The sequence below is a fragment of the Astatotilapia calliptera genome, chromosome 6, assembly GCF_964374335.1.
Source record: "Astatotilapia calliptera chromosome 6, fAstCal68.1, whole genome shotgun sequence".
In the NCBI taxonomy this organism is placed as follows: Eukaryota; Metazoa; Chordata; class Actinopteri; order Cichliformes; family Cichlidae; genus Astatotilapia; species Astatotilapia calliptera.
Window position 1 is genome coordinate 40,970,453 of NC_137427.1, and position 23,756 is coordinate 40,994,208.

The following is a 23,756-nucleotide window of genomic DNA, read 5'->3' on the forward strand; positions in this document are numbered from 1 at the left end:
TACTGCTGTCGCTCTTATTTTTTTAAAGACAGCCAGAACGTATCAGAATTCCAGTTTAAAGTTTCTGCGGCGTCCTGGTCCACCAGGCCTGAAACAGACCTACATGTTTCCATCAGCGTGAAGAAAAGCACACGTGTTAAAGCGTTCTGAGTTTGTGGCGTCTGTTATTTGTTGATTTTAACTGAAGATTGTAAACACACTGTGAGGTCATGGCTGCGTCTCGTGACTCAAACTGAGGGCTAATCGTCCTTATGTACCAAGTTTACAGCTTTGCACTCAAAGAATGTTTGTCGTTTACACACCAACCGAACCTCTTCACTCTGAATGTTCACAGCCCTTCGTGTTTGTCCTGACACCACAGGAACTTTAAAAACCAGTGTTTGTGCTGTAGGTGGCGACGGAGATGTCCACACGCTTTACTGAAGTAAAAGCACTAATGGTTAAAAAAAAGACTCAGTCGTGACCAAATGTTTTGTTGTGTAAGAGTAGCGAGTATGGTTTCGCAGTTAATATGTTTGCCTATTGACTAACTCTGTTAGAGCTGTGAGTGTATGAGTGCTCAGGGTTCAGAAAGTTGTAAAGCTTCATCCATGTGCTCAAAACATGTTGTATCTAAAGTGCACGAGCGTTTGTTTCTGCGTTGCTTCAACCTGAATGTGTTCTCACTGTCGGTCAGTGTGAACAGTCAACATCACTGACAACAGCAGCTATCAAGTATAACCCGAGGCATAACGTGATGTTGTTATAACCGAGGGCCCTCAGAAACCGAGTGAGTGCAAACACAGCTGTTAAAGACCTCGGAGTGAGAGTGGGTAAACGTACCTGTAGAGCTGCTGTGGATGCAAAGGTCCTGCTTTGGTTATTTATCTTCATAACGCATTTTAAACGTATGAATGTCGAGACAATCACTAGAAATGATTTGAAAGTGGAAAAAACTAAATGTGTAACACTTAAGATAAGCTGTGGAACAGAGTGGACGTGGGTGGAGAAAATGTTGCTTTGTCTGGTTTACCAGCAACAGATGAGAAGGAATGTGCATCACATGTCTGAGTATTTAATGCTGTCGACATATTTCGCCCACTGTATTTGTACTTAAAAACATGCACAGGCTATATTTTCATTCACTTTAATGCATTGCTGTGAATAAATTATTTGAACAAAACCTGATTTGAAGAGTTGATCTTTGAGCCTTCGTGCTTTGTTAACCATGTCTTGTAATTTCACCTGCATTTCTCCAGGTCGCACGGCTGAAAACGCTGCTTATCTTTGATTTCACTTGTTTTACAACTTAATATTCGCTGAGTAAAATTACACAGATATCTTTTAAGCATCGGTGTTTCAGGGGCTCCACAGCTTTGAGCTTTATTCTGCTGATTGGTGGACAAAGATGTAAAGTCTCAGTGAAAACTAACAGCATCGTTAAGGAAATCTGTGCAGACAGAATCAGAATCCCGTTCTTCATGTTTACGCTGGAAGTATATGCAATATTCCACGATATAAATGGAAGTATGAAATCAATAAAATCTTGTTCTGCAGATTCTACACATCACATTATTTAACTTCTTACACCCGAGCTGAGTAACTTTACCTAAAACCTTTCAAAGTGCCTGTGGAACAACATCTACAGACTCAGCTGATTTCAGTGAATGAACATTTGTCCTCAGTTATCAGCTCGAATATAGTGCGAGCATTTCAATGCACCGGTGACACAAGCAACAGCAGCTAAAACAGCTTCACTTTTATTCAAAGCTTAAAGAGGTTTCAAAACTGAAACGATTCATTTGATGCAAGCTCAACATTCTGAACTCAACTGAGCGTCATTAAAACTACAAATTCCCAGCAAAAATGAGAACCAAAAAATGTCTTTGAAGAAAAAACAAAACAAAAAACCCCCACAGAACATTGGCTCATTGTGCAACCTTAAAAATGAGTCTTTAAAAGAGGAACGATCACAAGATCACGAGGGGAGTCCTGCAGCGAGGATGCTGCCCAGCAGCGTTCGATCCTTCAGAGCGTTTTCGACATCTTTCTCCTCGATCTTCAGGAACACCTGCAGAAACAGACGCTTTAATCAGCCACGTTCCACTCGGTGTCTTGTTCCCTGATAACCCCTCGAGTTTCATTTTTAAGCAACAGAGGTCGAACACTGCACTGCAGAGCATTTCCTCGTGAAGCGTCGGGTACCTTAGTGAGACGAGCCTCTTTGGCCTTCTTCAGGGCAACGATCCCTCGACTCTCCAGCAGACTGCAGAGCGACAAACACTCGCCCTGACCCACTCCAGACACCTGCCTCTGAGCGCACAGGCGGCTGTAAACCTCATGGAGCTGAAACACAAACGCCCACGGGTCAGGAAACACCACCAGTCTAGAAACAGATTTGTATTTTCTCTGGCAGAGACGGAATAATTACGCATTCATGCAACAAGTTTCCTGATTTGCCACGACAACACGCTGCTAAAATCCTTTAGCAAACTAATATCAGCACCTCACCTTTCCCAAGCCGATCTCTTTGCTCTTCCCATAGCGGATGAGCAGCAGCAGGCAGCACACCAGCAGCTTCTGCTGCAGGGGGAAACTCTCTCCCTCTGAACCGCTGCTCTGAGACGCCATGCGGTCGCCGTAGACCTCCGACAGCACTCTCGCAACCTGCGGCAGGCTGACCCGGGACGCTGCAGAACACACAGTACAGGAAGTTTCCACCAATCAGCTGCCGTGTGACTTCCACCATCATCAGTTTTAACTCAAGAAAACATTTCACAACTCACCTTTACTTTCACCCTTTGGATCACTTGCTTTTTTCCTCTCATCAGACTCTACAATCTCAACTGCTCTCCTGAAATCAGCAACCAGAAAATCGTTTGAATGACATTTCACAGAAACATCAACTCAAAGAATCTGCACGAGGTCTCCCGAGAGCAGAAACAACTAAAATGCCTAAACGAGTGCAGAATCTAAATGCAAACACAGAGACATGATTCCCTAAAAGGTTATGAAGCGCCTTGAGGCGACTTTTGTTGTGATTTGGCGCTATATAAATAAAATTGAATTGAATTGAATTGAATTAAAGAAAAAACAAGTCCAAGCATTCACCTGCAGATGTCCAAAGCTTTCCTGGCGTCTCCCGACACAGCTGAAACTTTCCTGGCACAGAACTGAACTGCAGAAGCGTCGAGGAGCCCTTCAGCCGAGGCCTGAGGAGAAGAAGACGCGGCGCTGATTAAATAAAAGTGATCTGTAAGGTTCCAGCTTAAGCTCTGAGTCACACAGACCACATTTACCTGTACAAGCCTGTCCTGTACAATGGCCGTGAGCTCCTCCCGGCTGTAGGGAGGGAAGTGCAGCAGCAGAGGGCGACACTGGGGACGAGCCTGCAGTCTGGGCAGGATCCGGTCAGTCAGATCCAGAGCGTTTGCAATACCTGCAAAGACATCAGTGGTCAGCATGTAGAACAGATATTATTTTTGTCAGAACACTGCTTTCTGTCTACAAGACAAAGATGTGAGATCTGGTGAATTTGGGATATTTGTTGAGTCGAGTACTTACCGATGAGACAGAGGCGAGACTTTGGCAGGTACGGCCATTCAAAGATTGTGTAGAGGACATCCTGGGCTTTGCTGTCCAGCTGATCCATCTCATCCAGAACAAGAAGCCTTAAAGGGGAAAAACAAACAAACAGACCCAATCAGTATCTCAGCAGGCAGTAATCACAGCTATACTTTCAAAACATCCCAATAAGGACTTTCAACCAGCAACTTTTTTAAAAGAATACCTTTAGTGGATAGTTTGCTCTAAAGTTCTAAAAAGCCACACCCTTTAGTCATCTATCATATACTTCCTTTTTCAAGTAAATGTGTGATAAGATAATGATAATTGATTTCATCTATAAAGCGCTTTTCAGGGCCCTCAAAGCGCTTTACAATTCCACTGTACAGTTACACACTGATGGAGGCAGCTACAGTTGTAGCCACAGCTGCCCTGGCGCAGACTGACAGAGGCAAGGCTGCCATATCGGCCCCTCTGCGCGTCACCAGTAGGTGGCAGGTGAAGTGTCTTGCCCAAGGACACAACGACCGAGACTGTCCGAGCCGGGGCTCGAACCGGCAACCTTCCAGTTACAAGACGAACTGCCAACTGAGCCATGATCGCCCCAAAGGATTGAGGATTTGTTGACTCACACAGTGGGCCCCGGGGCTGTCAGGAACCTCTGCAGTCCGTTCTGGCCACCAGATGCCTTCAGTTTGTCAGCCAGCAGTGGGAAGACTGCATGGGAGCTCCTCAGACTCATGCAGTTCACCATCACCGTCTGTACTGACGACAGCTCAGCCTGAAGGCACACAAAACGCAACCAGTTACTGACAAAACTTCAACCCTGGCTGTTACATAGACAATCAGGGAACAGGTTATTAGCCTGCACTCAGACTTTAAACTTGCACTTTAAGACCCTCAAACTCTGGAAATGAAGCCTGTGGGGTGCTGCTCAAACTCGAATCTTACTGCAGTAACTGAAAGTCGCCAGCAGGTGTCCTAAAGCACTAAACATGACAGGCTCCTTCACGCTCACCTTCATCTCCTGCAGCACACAGTTGAGGCAGGCTGTCTTGCCTGTTCCCGGAGCTCCAGAGATGTAGAGGCTGCCGGGAACATGCTGAAGCACTTTGTCCTCCAGGAAGGACCGGATGGACGCCCGCTCGGCCTCTCTGGACATAAGGCGCTCGGGGATGGCAGTGTGGAGCGCCTGCTTCACACTCTGAAGCCTCATCTCTGGAGAAGAAATGGTGATAATGTAGTGTAATATAATATAATGTAGTGTAATATAATATAATGTAAGTGGGGAACAAAAAAAGAAGAAGAAAAAAAAACTAGAGTTCTTACTTTCTCCAAACAGTCGAGCAACGGGTGGCTTCTTGTTCAGATTTTTATGGATGGGGCTCCCTGTAGGCGTTTCTTCTCGTTTCGGAGATGATTTGGCGGTGGAAGGGGGCGTCTGTTGCCCCGAGGATGGGATCAGCTGACGACGAGCCTGGACCGGCGAGTTCTCATCAAAGCCGAGTTTTCGTGGTGAGGCCAGGCTCAGCTTCCTCTGTTTTGTAGGTGAGCACTGCAGGGAGGTGCCAAGGTTGCAGACATTGTCATCACCTTGATGGAGAAAAATGAGAAGTGCTGTTATTTGTTATGACTCGAGGCTGGCTTTTTAGGATCTGAAATTTTAATCCTGAAGATTCGCCATTTAAATTCAATTCACTTTTTTTTTAGTCTAGAGGCACTGAACAGTACACAGAGCTGCATGAAGTAGTGGAACAACTGAAGCTTTTGAATTCACCGTTCAATACCTGTGCGCTTTCGAGGGCTGAGGGGGATCCGGCTTTGGAGACGAGGGGAGGAAGGTGCTGGCGGCTGGGCTGATGTGCGTCTGGGTGAAAGAGGGGACGAGAGGGCGACTGGCCGCGTTGGGGAGAGAGGAGTGGGCTGGTCTGTGTAGCGTCTGGGGGACAGTGGGGTGGACAAGTTAATGGGACGTCTCGGGGAGAGGGGTCCGATCCGCGTCAGCCCCGGGGCCTGAGGTTCAGGCTTGATTGGTGACACAGCTGGGGACTTCTGGGGCTCCGGCTTCTTGGAGCGGGAGGAAACTCTGGAGGATTTACGTCGAGGGAACTGAAGTGTGGGCTGAGCTCGTCCCTGGGAGCGTGTGCTGGGCATTTTGGATTAACCTAAACGAAGACAACATGTTTAAGCACCTAAATATGACACATGATTCAGACATCATTTAATTATTAAAAAATAATAAGAACCAATGTTTTGTTTGGCTTTTTTATATATTTATATATGTATGAACAGAGCCGTAGCCAGAATAATATGATCAGAAATATATGTGAAGATTAAACACTGATGGGATTTACGATGAAGTGCGTGTTCCTATTTGGAAATACATAAACATGCACTTTTGTGTAAGGACCACCAAAAAACAAGAAGACTTTCGACTGATTCACAGGCAAATTATTACTAAGCCCAAATTTCACGACTGTAGTTTTTGAGTGGAAATGTCTGCTGTGGGTCTTGAAAAACGGGCAAAGGCATTTCAGAAACAATCGTGCCCCCAAATAAACCTTGCGTTCATTGGTTGTACAAATCTTTTCGCATCCCTCCACGATCTGCTGTCCTATCAAAGTCGTTTAGCTCAGTTGCTCCAACATGCTACTCAAACACGAGCCATTAATCGCGTAACTTCATGTTAAAATTCAAAATCGCAAATAAAATCGTAGCACTGCGCCTAGTACTACACTAACAGCGCAAATTACATTTGTTATATCGCGTGATTCCTGAGCTAACAGTTACCTATAAACAGGAAATAATACAGTGTGCTCCACTATTGGCGCCAAACAAAGGCCTCGGCCTTTAAATAGCCGAGTTTCCACTTTGACCGGACAGGTTTTTAATCTAAAATATATCTGGAAGACTAAAAATGACTCCGAATGCATTTGTTTGCAAATACAAGCAAGCGTGTAAAGTTAACAGATATTTTAAGAGTAGTGGCAAACCTACGCTGAAGAGTAGACTACAGTAAGTCAGCTCTCTTCCGCCCGTCCAGTATCAAATGTATTTTTCTTTTACGAGTTAAATGAGCGTGTTGGTAACAAACGTACCTCTTAAATTAAGTTGATAGAAGTCCTCTCGGTACAACGCAAAACGTGTTTTCTTTTCTCTCTGGCCGCCCGAAACCAAAGTTGCGCCGAATCTCCCGCAACTCTTTCTAGATCAGCTGTCTTTCCCGCCGCTGCCCTCTGATTGGCTTAGCTGAGTGAAGCTCATTGGCTAAAGCGTTACGGAGAATGTTACGTCAATGTTACGTGCCCCAGTCGGCGGCGGGAGTTTGAACACAGAGTACTTTTTTGGCGCAAAGTTCCCGGGAACTTATACGTGTCCAAATCTGGCATATTTACCTGTTTCTCCAAAATAATTTCCGTTATGGAAATAATCAGAGTAAACTATTTTAACTACCATATCACTGCACTAAAACAATAACACAAAGCATTAATAATATATAAAGCATATAAATATATATTTAATACATAAAATATTTTTGGGACATTACTACAAAGACACATTTTGCTCCCGATTTGCCATGGGCATTTTATTGTTGCCTTATTCAGAACTGAAGATAAGTGTTGATTATCTTATATCCTTTCGTTAAAGTGGGGAATGGTGGTTAGCACTATTTTCTTACAAGGAGGTTGGGTTTGAATCCAAGCAGGGGCCTTTCTTTGTGGAGTTGGCATGTTGTCCCTGTGTCTGCAGGTTTTTTGTGTTTTTTTAAATACACTCACCTCTTTTTACTGCCCGTGTGTTTATATACCTCTGGAATATGTTGTTCGATTTTGTCTTCTCTCTCCCATTGCTACTTTATCATCCCTGCTCGCCCCTTTTTTATGTCTTTGCCTTCACTCTTAACTGGTTATGGCAGATAAAATCCTCCCCGAGTCTGGTTTTGCTGGATGCCAAATAACTTCCGATTGTCATTTTCCCTCAACTGGACTCTTTACCTCACAGTAAAACAAACCCCAAAGCAGCTTTTGTTGTGAAATTAAAAACAAAAAAACCACCAAATAGAAAAGCCCGATAAAATGAATACAACATGAAGCCACAAACAGCTCTATAAGACCTACACTACAGACTGTAGGACTGATGGAAACTGCCTGGTTTTACCGCAGCTTTTAGCCATCGGTGAACAACTCCAGTAATTGGGCAACAGAACTGTTTTGCATTCAGTCTTGTCAACAAAAGATAACTGCACTCATGCCAAACATTTAGCATGCTTACTCATCAAAAGACTCGGGGCCCCTCATTCAATAAAAAGTCATACATGTATATGCAGCGAGCAGTGCTTATACTGAAAATAACCAGACATAAATGTGTGAGTAGCTTCATTGATTTTCCCCAATCTTGAGCGAGTGAAGTGACGTTCAGGAGGTTTCATCAGCAAGTCAAGTTGTGTCACATTCAGTATCATGTTTATTGATTTAATCATCACAGTCACCTCTCACTCACACACAAACTATCATCCATATGTTTCTGTGTTAATGCTTTACAGAGCGATGAAAGGTAACATTTATAAAACATTCATAAATACAAACTTATTTATTCACATTATTGCTCTAGGAAAGGTCATCTCACACACACACACACACACACACACACACACACACACACACACGGCCAGCCTCGCAAAGTTTCAATGTACAAAATATATGTGCAAATCCAATGAACCCACATTACATTCACAGCAGAACACAAACAGAAGTTTAAACTGAGAAAGTGTCATTTTCAGAACAACATTAGCTCATTTTGACTTTGATGGAAGCAGCAAAATGTAGGACAGATAGATGTGATAGCAATATGAAAATCATAGGTGACATGCGAGTTCAAGTTTTCAGAAAATTTGAACTCTGACCTTAACCTCCCACATATGTCAACATGATTATTTTGGGTCGTCTAGGCTACAGTTCCTCAATTTTGCTGTACAAAGCCTGATATCAGATTCTCAGAAACTACATCAGGTTTGTTTTTACATTCACCAGGTCTCAGTCCAAATAACAAAGACAAATTACAAATTCATGAAATGAGAGTTTGGGTCTTAGGAGGTTAAGGACAAGGTCAGAGATTCAAACTCATCTGAGAGGAAACTCTGGCATCACTTTGTCGTCGTGTTCTAGACTCATTGTGTTCACATGTAAAACCTCATTTACAGCTAAGAGCTTGTGTTTTCCTTACACACAAAACAATTTTTTAAAGTTTAAACATTTGACACACATTCTATAATAAACCCACATCTTATGGACAGCACATGAGATTTGTTAATCACTGCATTCTGCTAAATTTCATAAGATGGTTTAATTTTCAGTGCGATCATCATTTGGTGGCTGGATCCATCCTCTGCACCGTCTCACAAAGCCCTCTGCAAAAAACAAATACTTTTTATGGTAGAATATGAAGCTGATTGAGGGTTTTTTTCCTCCAAAACTTGATTCTGTTCATCTGGACGTAGTGTTTTGTGGGAGAAACGTTTCGTCACTCATGCGAGTGACGTCTTCAGTCTCAGCTGACTGCAGGTTTCCACAAATCTTATCAACAGCACATTTGCATAATGACTGAAACCAGCCCACTGAGGGAACAATGGGCTGGGAGGTCAGGTCCTTAATCTTAATTATGCAAATTCTCATGACCACTGATCAACAACCACTGACCAGAACCAACTGATCAATGGCCATGGGTACCATCACAGAGAGTTGGGGAATGGCTGCAATCACAGCATTGTGAGATGGTGACAGATAAACCCTCCTCGATTCAGAGATGGTCTTTCCACGTACTGTTTATGAGATTGGGGAAACCTGCAGTCAGCTGAGACCATTTCTCCCACTGAAAACGCTACGTCCAGATGAACACAATCAACTTTTGGAGATTTACTTTCCTGGAATATTGAGAATGCATCAAGACAAAGTTTGTTTGTTTGTATGAATTAAGAAACCTAAACAAAAGTTTTACTAGACAGAAAAACAAAACACTACATCAATTACTTTCATGGTGAAAATGTAAATATACAGTAATGATTATAACACATTCTACATTTTTACATTGATGAGAATGTAGGATGTGAGGATCCTACACTGAAAAAGACGGCAGAGATAAAGTCTGGATCCAAAAACAAGCAACCATGATTTTATTTAGGAACATTTATATGACCTTTGACTTAAGAGATGCATCAAGTTTCATCATCATCCAGCTTGCTGACAAAAGCAATGCCTAACTGAGAGGTTAACTGTTAGACTGACCACCAACTTACCGAGCTTTCCAAGCAATCCCAGAACAATCAAGAGAAGACCGACGCCGCAAGAAAGAGCAATCCCAATGATAAGCATCATGTCACCACCTAGAAGTCAGAGATTGAAAACAAGGGTCAGTTTATTCCAACATCATTCTTTAATATATCCACATGACACACAAGTCACGCAAGTCCTGCGGTGAAGGGAAGGTCAAACCACAGATGCTCTCATTGGTCAGGATTTGAGATTTCTGTCACTTCTGCCTTGACTCTAAGAGTTCAGATTACCACGCGGGATGTGGACACCTCAATTTAAATGAGGTCATTTTTAACCGACTATCAAATGCAGCAGTTTTTTTTGATGCACTTAACTCAATTATGCTGCATTTTGGACCTGGTTTAATCAACCACACGAATTTCATGTTCAGGTATTTTTCTAACCATCTGATGTTTGAAGTTTAAAAATCAGCCACAAGTTATAATGCTTGTGTTTACAGCAAGGGTGGGAACTCCAGGCCTGTCCTGCAGGTTTTAGATGCGTCCTTGATCCATCACAGTGGATTCTAATGGCCAAAATGCCTCCTCAACATGTCTTCACGTTCTCTAGAGGCCTGGGAATGAACTAATCGTTTGATTCAGGTGTGTTGACCCAGGGTGATCTCAAACCTGCATGAGGCCAGAAGGTCCCCACCCCTGGTTTAGAGCAAAAAGTGAGAAAACCTAAGAGCGTTGTTCATTTTCACCCAGTACTGGATTGCCTAGACCACAGAAATCTAAGTGAATACTTGTTTTCAAACCTCAGGCAGTCCAGATAAGTTACAAACTGACATAATGCACAGCAGCCTAAAATCTAAACAGAACAGGTCATTTTAAGGATACCCCACAGATCAGGCGTGAATGAACCTGAACTTCATGGCCTTGCTGGGCAAAAATATCAGTAACACAAATATTCACACTAAGCAAGGCAAGTTTATTTATATAGCACAATTCAAGGTGATCCAAAGTGCTTTATAAAGACGTTAAAAAACAAAAACAAATAAAAAGCACGATTTAAAATGAAAAAAAGGAACAGTAGATAAAATCAAAACAGATAAAATCAGTAGTTAAATGTAAGTTTTGAAATTTAAGCTTAAAGTGTGGATTTGGTGCTTTATTCAAATGCAGCTGAGAACAGGTGAGTCTTCAACCTGGATTTAAATAAACTGAGTGCTTCAGCTGATCTGAGGCTTTCTGGGAGTTTGTTCCAGATATAAGGAGCATAAAAGCTGAATGCAGCTTCTCCGTGTCTGGTTCTGACTCTGGGAACTGATAAAAGACCGGATCCAGATGACCTGAGGGATCTGGAAGGTTCATACTGGGTCAGGAGGTCATTGATGTATTTTGGTCCTAAACCATTCAGAGCTTTATAGACCAGCATCAGAACTTTAAAGTCTATCCTCTGACGGACAGGCACCCAGTGTAAAGACCTCAGAGCTGGACTGATGTGGTCCACTTTTTTGGTCTTAGTGAGGACTCGAGCAGCAGAGTTCTGAATGAGCTGTAGTTGTCTGACTGATTTTTTAGGTAGACCTGTAAAGATGCTGTTACAGTAATCAAGCCTACTAAAGATGAATGCATGGACTAGTTTTTCCAGGTCCTGTTGAGACATCAGATCTTTGATCCTTGAAATATTCTTGAGGTGATAGTAAGCTGACTTTGTTATTGTCTTAATGTGTTTTTCTAAGTTTAGGTCTGCATCCATCACTACACCCAAATTTCTCGCCTGGTTTGTGGTTTTTAGATGTATAGATTGAAGTTCTCTGGTGACCTGTAATCGTTTTTCTTTGGCGCCAAAGACTATTACCTCAGTTTGTTTTTGTTTAGCTGGAGAAAATTGTGGCACAACCAGTCATTGATTTCCTCAATGCACTCAAGCAAGCTCACATTTTGTGAAATCACATGAGGAAAAAGAACAGCTTCATCACTGATGTGTGTATGCAGAGCCTGCTATTATGCATACTGTTTCACTGTCATGATTTAATGGATACTTAAAAGAAGTGAGCAGTCATTCAAAGGTTTTGAAAGGTTGTGTCTCAACCAAAATCCTCTGGAGAAGAGCTCAGAGTAACTTACGTGGACCGACTTTCTCCACCGTCGTGTTGAGAGGAGCTCCAGTTGTGCTGAAACCATCCTGCCCCTTTTGCTTTTTCAGTTTGTCTTTGGTTACTGTTTAAAATAAATAAATAAAAAAGAGAGAGAGAGAGACGTTCTCGTTAGCAGTGGTCTCCAACCTTTTGTGCGTCATGGACCGGTTTATGTCCGGCCTTTAAGGTGTTGCAGAGAAATACAACAAAAATAAAACCAGTACCAAAAAAAGGACGACTTATTCATAACACACGGGAAAAGACCCAGGGAAGCAGAGTTATCAATAAAAACGATATAAGTTAAAAAACAAAAAACCCACCAACACCAAGCCTCAACTCTCACAGACCGGTACCAAACGAGTCACGGACGAGTACTGGTCTGTGGCCCGGGGATTGTTGACCGCTGGTCATTAGGATTCACACCACTAAGAAATAACCACAGTCACACATCTGGAGCTGTGCTGTGTCCAGGTTCAAGTCTTATATGTTGGGGTCGGGCATGAAACAACTTGTTCAGGCCTGTCTATGACCTGCATGGTCACTCACTGCCTGCTGTCCCATTTTAGACATGCACCCCTTTTGTGAGATTTGGATGCATCCCATTACTAACATGTACTCTAGCCTCAGGCTAGCCTCAACAGGTTTGCATTACAGACAAATCCACAATTAGACTACTTTCATGTTCACACACACACACACACACACACACACACACACACACACACACACACACACACACACACACAAATCATTTTCAGTTTTAAATCATGTTATTCTATGTTTGCGTTTCCCCAAGTGGAAGATCATTTTATATCATTAAGTAGATTTCTTCATTACATTCATATCAAGTACATCAGACAAACTATTACTCAGGTCCTTACCATTAAGTTGAACACTACACTTGATCCCGAGGTCCATAACGAAGCCTGTGTATTCTCCACTGTGGGACATCTGCACTGAGGGGATCCACAGTGTCAGACTTCCTCTGTTCAGGTCTTCACGTCTGACTGTTGCATCCATCTCTGCATCATGCGACTCCTGTTGGTGTCGATAGGAGTAGACGACCACACTCGGGTTGGTTCTTGACCAGTCCACGGTGAACGCAGACAGGTTGACAGGGGGGACCACATAAAACGGGAGGATGACATCATCACCTTCCTTTGCTTCAATTTCCGTAACCGGGCAAATGGCTCGAGGTTCTTCTGGAGAGGAACAACAGCTTGAGTACCTTTGAATTAAGGTCACGATCTCATACCTTAAAACAGCAGCTGTTTCAGCTGAACACTGCTCCTGGACCCGTTTTATACTTGAACATAGAAGTTATGTGCTGTCCCCCGAGAATAATCAGCGAGTTTGCTCAGGTCACACACGCCAAACGGCTTTTCCTAAAAACAACAAGTGAAGAGCCCGCCCTGCTAATGCCACCCACGAGCTAAACAGCCAGCAAAGTGCAAGTCAAGTTACCCTTCAGAGCTCCATCAGATGACGGAAAACACACAGCTATGCATGACATGAGTAGGAGGTCGCGTGGGGCACAAAGACGAACAGACGATCTCATCTTGTTTCACAAACCGGTAGAGCGCGCGCGACTTCATTCAAGACTGCGCAGCCTGCAAAGGGGAAGTTACGCCAGCAGCCGGCGAAACCTACGTCAGTCTTCCACGACGTGCCGTTTTCACACTGACCCATCAGCCCTCTCCTAAAAGATAACCGGACCAATAACGGACCCCGCCTCAGCCGCTTACTTCCAACACCCCGCTTTTGGTCCGGTGTGTAGGAGTCTTTCAGAAAGTACACACCCTACTGTACAAAAGTCTCGAGCCACCGATCATTTCTGTTTTGAACGTCAGCTGCCGATTGTGTGGTTGTCCTGCACTGCTCGTGTGTCTGGGATCACTGCCATGCTGAAGTCAGATGGATCCCAATCAGTCAGCGCCTTTCTGCCACTCCTTTTGTTCTGCATTTGTCCAGTTGCAAGGACACACTGCACAGCATGATGGGATGATGGCACTGGTCTTGGTCTAATAAGTCTTTGAGAATGGCCTCGTCGGTACAATCACGCCTGGTAAAGAATCCAGCGTCCAAAATGTTTTTTGAAAGACCTTAAAATAAAACTATTGCTCAAGATGACTTAATACATTTACAACAACATCCAGATACTTGGGGGCAAAAGAATCCAAAACTTGTGGAGTGGTTCGTGACTTTCTGCACAATGCTATGCAACAGTGCAAAAACCAAACAATCTGTTCTCAGCTGAGTAAAGTATATTCAAAAGACCAATATTATCTTCTGACCCGATCCACTCGATATCCCAAACCTTTAGAGAATACTTACTGAATAACCTGGAGTCTTCACTGTCATCATTACTGGGAAGCTACCACACGAGGCTTTGATAACAGTTTAAAATGTTGACCGCAAAAGTTCACAAATTAAGAAACTCTGATTTCCTCGCAAATATTTATTTGTCTCCTCGCCATCAAAATATGTTTTGAACAAAAAAATTCAAGCAATACATGCAACCAATTAAACACAAGCATGCAGGAACATTGCAGACTTACATTTACAAAGATAACTCACACATTTAGGTGGAAAACAATTAAAAACACGTTACCCAGTGCACGCTGAAGAACAACTCTCCCTCCATGTTACACGAACACATGACAACGCTCCTCCCCCGACTTCCTCGTCCTAGCTGAATTTTTCTCGAATTTCGCGCCTTTTAGAAAGACTCTGAACGCTTATTGGCTGACTGTGGCGCGTACTTACGTCGTGGACGTACTTTTTGGCGGAATTTTTTTCAAAGAACTTTATTTAAACCACGATTGGACAAACTGATCATATGCTTCTTTAAGCAGTTTCCCGTTCACGAAAAAAAAAAAAAAAACAAACATTACGCAAATCGACCGTGCTGGCTGGTGTACAGAGAAAAAAAAAATACAATCTTAAAAACATTATGGAGGACGCTGTATATTCAACCAACACATCATGATTTTTAGCAGAAGTATACTTTCAGATTGTTTGATTGTTTGTTCTGCCTCTCAGAGTCCCAATTCATTTTTGGAATTTAAAACATAACCAGTAAGTCACTCAGTGATTGTTCCCAGATCTGTGACCATTAATTTACTTAAAAGACATCAAGGCCAAATTGTTGAACAGAGGGACAATGTAGTTAAAACAAAAGAAGGAATAAAATGAGTTAAAATGTTACAAGACATCCATATATAAAGTAAGCATACGCTTATATAGAATAGAATGCCTTTGTTGTCACTATACAGATGTACTTTTCTTTTATCAAACTGTTCTCCCACTAGGAGCTCAGTCTGAGTGGAGTTTTTTTTCTCCTCCTCTTACCTCATGTAGTGTATTTTCGTTGTTTTTTTCCTATCAGCCTACCTTCTGACATGTCTGCCCAATGTGATGTTTGTGTAAAGTTGGTCAGAAGGTTGCTTTGTGAGTGCGCATGCGCCATTAGCGTGCTGCCTGCTGTAACCCCTAATTTCCCTCGGGATGAATAAAGTATTCTGATTCTGATTACAATGAGATACAGAGCATCTACTCAGTGCAAACATGTAGAAGGAAGGGGGGGGGGGGGGGGCACAGTTTATGCATATACTTATATACATAAATGGCTATACAAGCATATATGTGCAACAGACAGACAGACACACACACACTGCAAAGTGCTACATACACTAAACAAAAGCACATACTATTCCAATATGAAATACAATAACACAGATCAAATACGAGTCTCTAAATGGGAACAAGGATGAGCTTTTAGAAACGCTTAAAACGATCCAACGTAATTAATTTGAATTAAGTTGTACTTAAATCAGCTGTAACGTAATGAGAGCAGCTTGAGAATCTAAAATCATTTTGATCACTCAGCCAATCAAAGACAAGCACAACATTGTACTTCACTCATTTCTCAAGAAGCCTTGTTCGTGTCGTATTTCATTGTTGAATTCTCCAAAGACTGAAGTTCAACGTGGCTTGAACGGTCCACTCCTCGTTTCTGCCCTTTCAGCTTCCCCACGCATTGCCCTTGATAAACACGCAAACATGGAAAGATAGAGAGAGATAAGATAAGATAGAACTTTATTAATCCCTCGGGTGGGTTCCTCTGGGAAATTCGACTTCCAAAAAAAGCACAGCAACGACCGAAGTTACAGTTACAGAACTGATATATACATACATATACATATACATACACACACACACACACACACACACACACACACACACACACACACACATAAATACAGAGACAAATATAAATAAAATATACAAAGGGGATAAATAGAATAAATAGGAATAAAAAATAAAAATACAAGTGAATTGCACATTTCAAGTATTGAGTCTATTGCACTGTTGACTATTTACAAAAGTATTGCACAAGGTATTGTACAGTGAGGTGAAGAGGCACTACAGCTTAGTTGTTCCCCCCTCCTTTGTCCTCCTGTCTCCTCTCCCTCTCCCCTCCAGAGAGGAGTTAAACAGTCTGATGGCGTGTGGGACAAAGGAGTTTTTAAGTCTGTTAGTTCTTGTCTTTGGGAGAAGCAACCTGTCACTGAACAGACTCTTCTGGAAAGACGCACTTGTAATAATTTATGCAAAATGGAGTAAAAATGAGGAAAAAAAAAAGCATAAAAGAAACTTAAGTTGTCTTCAGACATTTCAAGTTGAACAATAAAAGTTTGCGTTTGGCTTATGTGTTTTATTTACATTTAATATCAGTGTAATGTATAATTTTGCTGTTATTCTCTGCTTCCTGTTTCAGTGCGTTTTCCTCTGGTATCCATGACAGATTTTCATCCTAATCAAACACCAGACTTGCCAGTAATCTCTAATCAAAGGTTTAACTATTAAAGCACACATTCTTGCACTAAAGTTGATCAACTTACGGATCTTTACGCGTTTCTTCAGACAAAATCCAACGACAGCCAGGAGAAAGATACCAACAGGAAGGAGAACGGCAAGACGTTTATCTGAAAGAATCAGAAATTAAAAGGCTAATTAATGTGATGCCATTCATGAATTATTATTACATTTAGATCATTTTTAATTCAAATTTATTTTATAAAACCTTGTAATTACAAATTTAGCACAGTTGTTGGCTGGAGGGAAGCTGAAATGGGTCAAGCACAGACGGCTGTGTCAGGATCTGAGACTTCTCTTCCCAATATTACTGCCTGCACACTAACAGAACTAACAGATATGCAAAGAAATTAAAAATAAATAAAATAAATAAGTAAAGCAGTTGGAACAGGACACCAAAAAAATCTGCTGGTGAGGAATTTTTCAAATATCATGTATCAGTGTTGAAGCCAGTTCCTTTCACTTTCATTGTGTTGAACTCTGATAAGTAATGGAAAAAGTATTGCAACAATGTGACTGACAGAAGATGAGTTGTGCAGTCTGGTGACTGGTGGCATGCTGACAACAGCAGTTTTTGTGAATTTTAACGCAACCTTTAAAACTTAGGTACTTTCAAACCTTGACTTCACAAAGAGGAAGCTAGCCCTCTACACGACTTCACGTGTAACCCACTTCTCTAGCTCATACACGAGTTTTCACAGGAACTGCGTGCAGCCAACAATGCAAAAGTGAGTCATTTTTCAGAATATAAAAATCAAACCACAAGTTTGCAGTATGAATGAAGAGTTCTTTTATTTTTAAAGATGTTTATCATTGCAGAAAGCTGATTCCTAGTAAAACACTGGGGATGGCTGCAGTGGACTCTGCTATTACGCTTGATGCGTCACTTTCATGACTTAATGGGACACTTAAAAAGAAACGATTCGTCATCAGCTCAAAATGTCTGCTGTGAAGAAAAAAAAATAGGTCATTCAACATCTTTTCTCTGTGTTGTGGTGAGGTCTGCATTAAGGTCTCTACTGGTAATACAAAGCAGCCTGAGCTGAATGCTGTTGTGATTTCACACTATAAATAAAACTAAATTGAACTTAATTAAGCGAAAAGAAGAAAAGTTCAAAGTCACTTGCCTGGATCATTTGGCTTCAGCGTTGTGGTTGTGCTGTGGAGATTTGGAGATGTGGTTGTGCTGGACCTGACATTAATCTCTTTGGTTACTGTAAAAATAAATAAATTCTCAGAATTTGAAATATATGAGACTGTCTAAACAAAAGAAAATTTTTATTTTTTTTAAAAGATAGCATGTCTGATAGTGTCCTCCAAGTCCATGTTAAATTACTTTGGATAAAACAAAACAGAATAAAGTGCTATTTTAATTTTATTGTGTTCCACTTCTCTTCCGCTTATCCTTGTTAGGGTTACAAGGAGGAGCTGGAACCTATCCCAGCTACCATAGGGCAACCGGCAGGGCGCACCCTGGACATGGTGCACCGTGGGCAGGTGCACCGTGGACAGGTGCACCGTGGGCAGGTGCACCATGGGCAGGTGCCCAGTCTGACACAGGACTAACAAATAAAGACCACACTCACATTCACACCTGTGGGAAAGTTATAATGATAAGTGGAAAACTAGATTGCTGTGAAACTGAACATCAACACATAAGTACTAAACAACACAGCACAACATCAGCCAGATTCAGTCACATTCATGCCGTTCAAGCTTCCTTTGTGACAAAACCAAAATATACAAGGACACAACGGTTCACTCGGTGTTATCAAAGCTATAACTGTTAACATGAAATAAAGCCCTCACATCTTTTGCATATTATTTGGGACTGTTTACATTTAAAGGGAAAGTCACTTTTCTGCTCTTTCTTTAACCAAATTCCAAAACCAAATATAAAGGTACGTTTGACAAAACTTAGTATCAAACTAAACTTGGTTATTTAGAGTGTTTACCATTAAGATGAACGATGCAAAAGGCTTTCAGTTTTGGCACAAAACACCTGTAACGCCCGCTATCAGACAGGCGTGCTGAGAAGATCTGCAGGGTTAGATTTCCTCTGCTAAGGTCTCCAGAGTCGATACTTGCTCTGCTTCTATAGCTCGCCGCCTGTGCACCATGATTTTCCTGCCCGTGTCGCCACGAGAAGACTACATCATTCAAGTCAGTGTGTTTCCAGTCCACGGTATAAGCAGACAGGTCAACTGAGGGATCCACATAACATGGTAATGAGACATTACGACCTTCTTCTGCCTGAATCAGTGGGGATGGGCAATAGCTTTGAGGAGTTTCTGGGGAGGGAAAAAAAGCAACATTTATATAATTTGACAGTCTCCAAATTACATTTGAATTCTCAACGAAATGTGTTAGTTTATTGTTCAGTAGCAGGACTTCAAGCATTCTGAGCCCACAGTCAGATATTTTTTACCCTAAGAAATTCCAAAGGACCCAGAGCAGGAAGTTTATAGACCATCTGCTCAGATGGAAATACCACCTTCCATCTAAAGTGTAACCATAACTGCACTCTTATTAACCGCATCGGTTCGCCATGAAGCCAACAATGATGCAAACAAAAACCACTCCGACAAAATAAGCTGATGATCACGATTACTGTTCGCAGCCAAAGAAAAAGCCGGTGCTGACTCTGGCGGCAGAGCACTACAAATGCTCTACTGCCGATAACCTGTTCGTTGACTGATTAAAAGTATCATCATGCCATTAACGGCTTTGGAAATCTTCCTCTCCCTGCTTTCTTATCAGTGTTGCGCCAAAAATTGATTTAGTGTTTCCGCTGTGAACTTCAAGAGTTGAGAAGCCACAGAATTGCATCACACAACAGAAGCCATTAGGTTTTTAACACCGGTAAAATCATACAGGCTTACAAATACACGAACAGCCTGTAGTTCTCCTGGTGATGTAAACGTACAAACTTGCCATTTAAATAAGTTCGAGTTACCTGCTGAAGAAAAAACCCCAAGAAAGCACAGCGCGATGATCGGAGCGGGTGTGTCCATCAGGGGAGCCAAAACATTTACGCGGCCAGTTAAGCGCAGGTTCGTTTAAGCTAGCTGTAAACGAGCTAGCGCTTAACGACGAACCACCTCCTCCCGTCCGCAGACATCGTTTACCCGTCTACACTGTAAATGTCACTAAATGCCGCTGTTAGCACAAGTTTAGGCACGTTTTTGTTTTTTCAGATTACATGTTCTTTATAGGAAGAATGTCAGTTTATAGGGAATGTAATGAATCATCAGAAATTCCCTGATTGCACTGCTCAAAAGAAATTGTTTTAAATGCTCTGAAATTCTCCTTTTTATATCAGCTACAAACCTCAGGATAAAGCAGCCAAAATGTACAGTTGCACTGCCGCATTTAGACGCTGATCGCACACGGTTTTCTTCCAACTTTGACTCACTGTGCAAACTCCCACATGGTTTTACGTCGTGTGTGGATATCAAGTATTGCCAAGCATAAGAACCACGATTCAAATAATTTTCCTAATGGTATAAAAGGATACTTCATATTTCCATGGTCTAGGTACAGTATACACCCTCACAGTGGCACTCTGTCAATATCAACTCTGATATGTTTCTAAATAGTGATAGCGGGTCAGGGGATAGGGTATCCAATAACCTTCTTACTATTAGGCAACAGTCCAACAAAGTTCAGTTAAACTGCAAGAGTCACTATAACATACAGTCTGCTTCTAAATTGAAACTAAATGAAGTTCCTGGAATAAGACGTCAGAAACAGGGTGTCTGACCGGATAAGTCCTCTGGAGAGCATTACATTGGCCCCTAATATCACTGTCTGGAATGTTGTGGGCATTTTTCTATCGGAGTTCTTCAGCATCCAACAAATCTCTAGAAACACAGTACTCTCAAAACTCGCAATATCCTGTGTCAGAGCGATTCTGGAAAAGTAGTATACTACTAGTAGTACACTAGGCTGGACGGCTCAAGCAGACTTACCATCCGGAAATCCTACTCAAAAGCTTTTGGCTAAAGGTACAAATCTCAGCTAGAATGATTACTCATATGATAGATTATATTCTTCTAGTAGTAAAGTTTAAAAAAAAACAAACCATGTTCAGTGTGTTCTCACCAATCCAGCTTCAGAATCCTCCACAGAGGAGCCGTCCTGGTTGGATTATTCATCGTTTCTGGTGTCACCAGCAGACCTCAGCACCGTACTCATTTGAACTGAGGGAAAGAACATCTCTATAATTTTGCTGCACATTACAGGGTCTCCACTTTTTCCACAAAATAGAGGCTGCTCAGCCCCTTTTGTGTGTAGAGGCTCTTTGTTGGTCTTCTGCTTCAGGTACCTGTGCTCCACCAGATCAACATGCTGTCCCAGGATGGACCGTCTTATAGGCATCGTCCTCAAACTGAACTCACTTTCTCTGGTCTTGTTCTTATTCAGAAGTAGATCACTTCTCCCACTGTGCATTTCGAAAGGCTGATTTTATATTTCACAATGCAAGAGTTAATTTAGAGTGGCCGAGTAACTGTAGGGTGAGATACTATGAAGCTGAAGTTGATAGTGCCTCCATGTTTCCCTATGTCGTCATTCAGAATTAAGAAAGATAAATAAAATAATTAAACAAACCTGATGAGATTTTGGAGCACCAAAGACATTTCCAAGGGCTTTTACTTTGAAATCCAGTCAGACTGACTTGAAATTAAGGTAAGGTAGGTCAAACTGGGAGGGTTTACGTTTTTCTCCTTAAAAATGTAATACATTTAGAAAGAAAGAAACAATTTAGAGAGCACACGTAGCACAATTGTAGCAAAATAACATTTCAACACAACGGAGCAAACATTCAACACAATTAATTGTAGATACTTTATTTATATAGCACTCTTAACAGAATAAGAACCACAAAGTGCTTCACAATAATATAAAACATACATAAAACAGCACAATCGAACAAACTGCACAATTCTAGTTAAAAGCCAATCTAAATGAAAGAGTCTTAAGCTGCTGTTTAAAAGACTGAATGCAATCAAGGCAATGTAAAGATGGAGGCAAAGCACTCCACAACCTGGGGGCCACCGCTCTAAAACATCTCCTCTGGTCTTAAAACGACCAACAGCTTTTGATTAGAGGATCTCAGGCTGCGAGAGGGAGCGTGCGGTTGTAAAAGATCAGAGATGTGGGCAGGAGCCTCGTGATTCAGAGCTGGTGAAAGCTTAATGAGTGTCAGTATAAGTGTATAAGTATACTCTTTGAGACGATCATAACCTCATGCTTGGAGTAATAGGGTTTGGCCAGAGCACGTCTGGAACTGGTGCAGAATGTTGCGGCACGGTTTTTAACTGGTAAAAGAACATTTAAGCATATTACTCCGGTTCTGGCCTCCTTACACTGGCTTCCAATTAAATTTAGGATCAATTTTAAAATCCTTTTACTGGTTTTTAAATCCTTAAATGGTCTGGTACCTGAATATATATGCTGCCCCTCATTCACTCCGGTCAGCTGAGCAGGTGTTGCTCAGAGTCCCTAAATGATGGATGAAAGTTGGAGGAGACGGAGCGTTCTATATTGTGGCCCCAAAGCTTTGGAACGATCTTCCTCTTCACATCAGGAACTCTACATCAGTGCTGGTTTTTAAATCCAGATTAAAAACTCATTTTTATTTACTCGCCTTTGGTCGGCCATGTGTTGTTTTTAAAGTGCTATATAAATAAATTATGGTAAGATAAAATCGTTTAATGTGCAAACACGTGACAGGGGTTTCAAATGCAACTGCAAAATTAGCCACTTGGGGATTGTTTGCTAGCTAGAATGACAAAATTAGTGAAAGGTAAGTTTTGCTTAACCTTGTAAGCCCATCATAGAACAAGTCTTTACATTTTTCGATGCTATAGTGTCAGTTTTTGGAGGATTTCAAGTTGCTAAACATACAATACATACATTACAATCACTGTATCGCAAATTTTAATAATATGTATGCATTAAGTCCATAGTAACGACTTAAATTGCTAAAAAGGTGCAAAAAACTACAAATAAATTAAAAATTATATTTTTTTAACACATTTTTCTAATAAAAGAGATTTCAGAGGTGAAAACTGTTGCAAAATAGTTCCAAACCACAGGAAATTTATTTTGTATCCTCAGAATTTCATTTCTAACAAACACTAATTTTTATAAACTGCTGCAAAAACAAAAATCGATCTTGTGCACAATCTGCAACAGCATGTGCCTCAAAAATAAACTATTTCCAACTGTGTCACAGAAACTATACAGAAAGTCAAAGATGAACTTTCTGAAAAAAAAACAAAAAAAAAAAACTACATTTCCCACAAAATGAGGCGATAGTTCCTGCTGACAACATGATAAAGTTTATTCAAACGCAGGAAGTGCTGTGAACAGCTGATCAGATCAGCAAAATTTGTCTGGATAATAATAAATTTTTTGTTGTTTCTTGCACTTTTTGCAAAGCCATTAGTGGAAGGAAACTGCAACCTGGGACAAGTTAAATACTGATATGGAAGTACAACTCCTCTGTTTTAATATGCAAAAAATTATTGCTCTAGCTTATTTGGTTGCACTTCCACCAGGATTTTAAAATAGTTAATGGGATCGTGAACACTTTCATGGGCTTAGAAGGCTTTTAAATCCCTGCTACAAGTTGCTATTAAGTAGGGCTGCCACAAATGATTATTCTGATAGTCGACTAGTCACCGATTATCTTTGCGATTAGTCGACTAATCAGATCATGCATCCAGCTTATTGCACCAGCTAATGCTATAACTATCATTAGCTTACAGCTTTAAGTGTTTAAGCTTTGTGCTAACTAACAATAAAGACAAGATGATAGTTTATTAAATGTTAATGAAGTTTGCAGATTGTTTTGGTGAAGTTTAATAAACTCCTTGCTATCTAAGATATAACAGGACACCGGAGTAAATTCTCACACTTCTGATAATCAGCTG

The 23,756-nt window shown here is 41.4% G+C and overlaps 2 protein-coding genes across 3 annotated transcripts; both read right to left on the reverse strand.

Moving 5' to 3' along the window:
* Positions 1-1,723: 1,723 nt before the first annotated feature.
* cdc6 (cell division cycle 6 homolog (S. cerevisiae)) lies at positions 1,724-6,780 on the reverse strand. The gene is made up of 12 exons (XM_026172075.2): positions 6,642-6,780; positions 5,331-5,708; positions 4,873-5,136; positions 4,562-4,761; positions 4,176-4,324; positions 3,544-3,650; positions 3,279-3,418; positions 3,091-3,191; positions 2,766-2,833; positions 2,491-2,669; positions 2,185-2,325; positions 1,724-2,050 (listed from the first exon to the last, which is right to left on the reverse strand). The coding sequence occupies exons 2-12, from the start codon at positions 5,695-5,697 to the stop codon at positions 1,958-1,960; spliced, it is 1,809 nt and encodes a 602-aa protein (XP_026027860.1). The 5' UTR covers positions 5,698-5,708; positions 6,642-6,780; the 3' UTR covers positions 1,724-1,957.
* Positions 6,781-7,989: 1,209 nt separating this feature from the next.
* Positions 7,990-19,963, reverse strand: LOC113023381 (butyrophilin-like protein 10). 2 transcript variants are annotated; one of them, XM_080303257.1, is made up of 6 exons: positions 19,772-19,963; positions 18,771-19,106; positions 17,943-18,029; positions 16,842-16,925; positions 15,859-15,981; positions 13,002-13,139 (listed from the first exon to the last, which is right to left on the reverse strand). In XM_080303257.1, exons 1-5 carry the CDS (start codon positions 19,827-19,829, stop codon positions 15,866-15,868), a joined length of 681 nt encoding a protein of 226 aa, XP_080159383.1. In that variant the 5' UTR covers positions 19,830-19,963; the 3' UTR covers positions 13,002-13,139; positions 15,859-15,865. The 2 variants fall into 2 exon arrangements, with proteins under 2 accessions (XP_026025174.1, XP_080159383.1); XM_026169389.2 differs by lacking the exons at positions 15,859-15,981; positions 16,842-16,925; positions 17,943-18,029; positions 18,771-19,106; positions 19,772-19,963 and adding exons at positions 7,990-8,950; positions 9,836-9,922; positions 11,927-12,019; positions 13,402-13,600 and having other exon boundaries at positions 12,819-13,139.
* Positions 19,964-23,756: the final 3,793 nt, after the last annotated feature.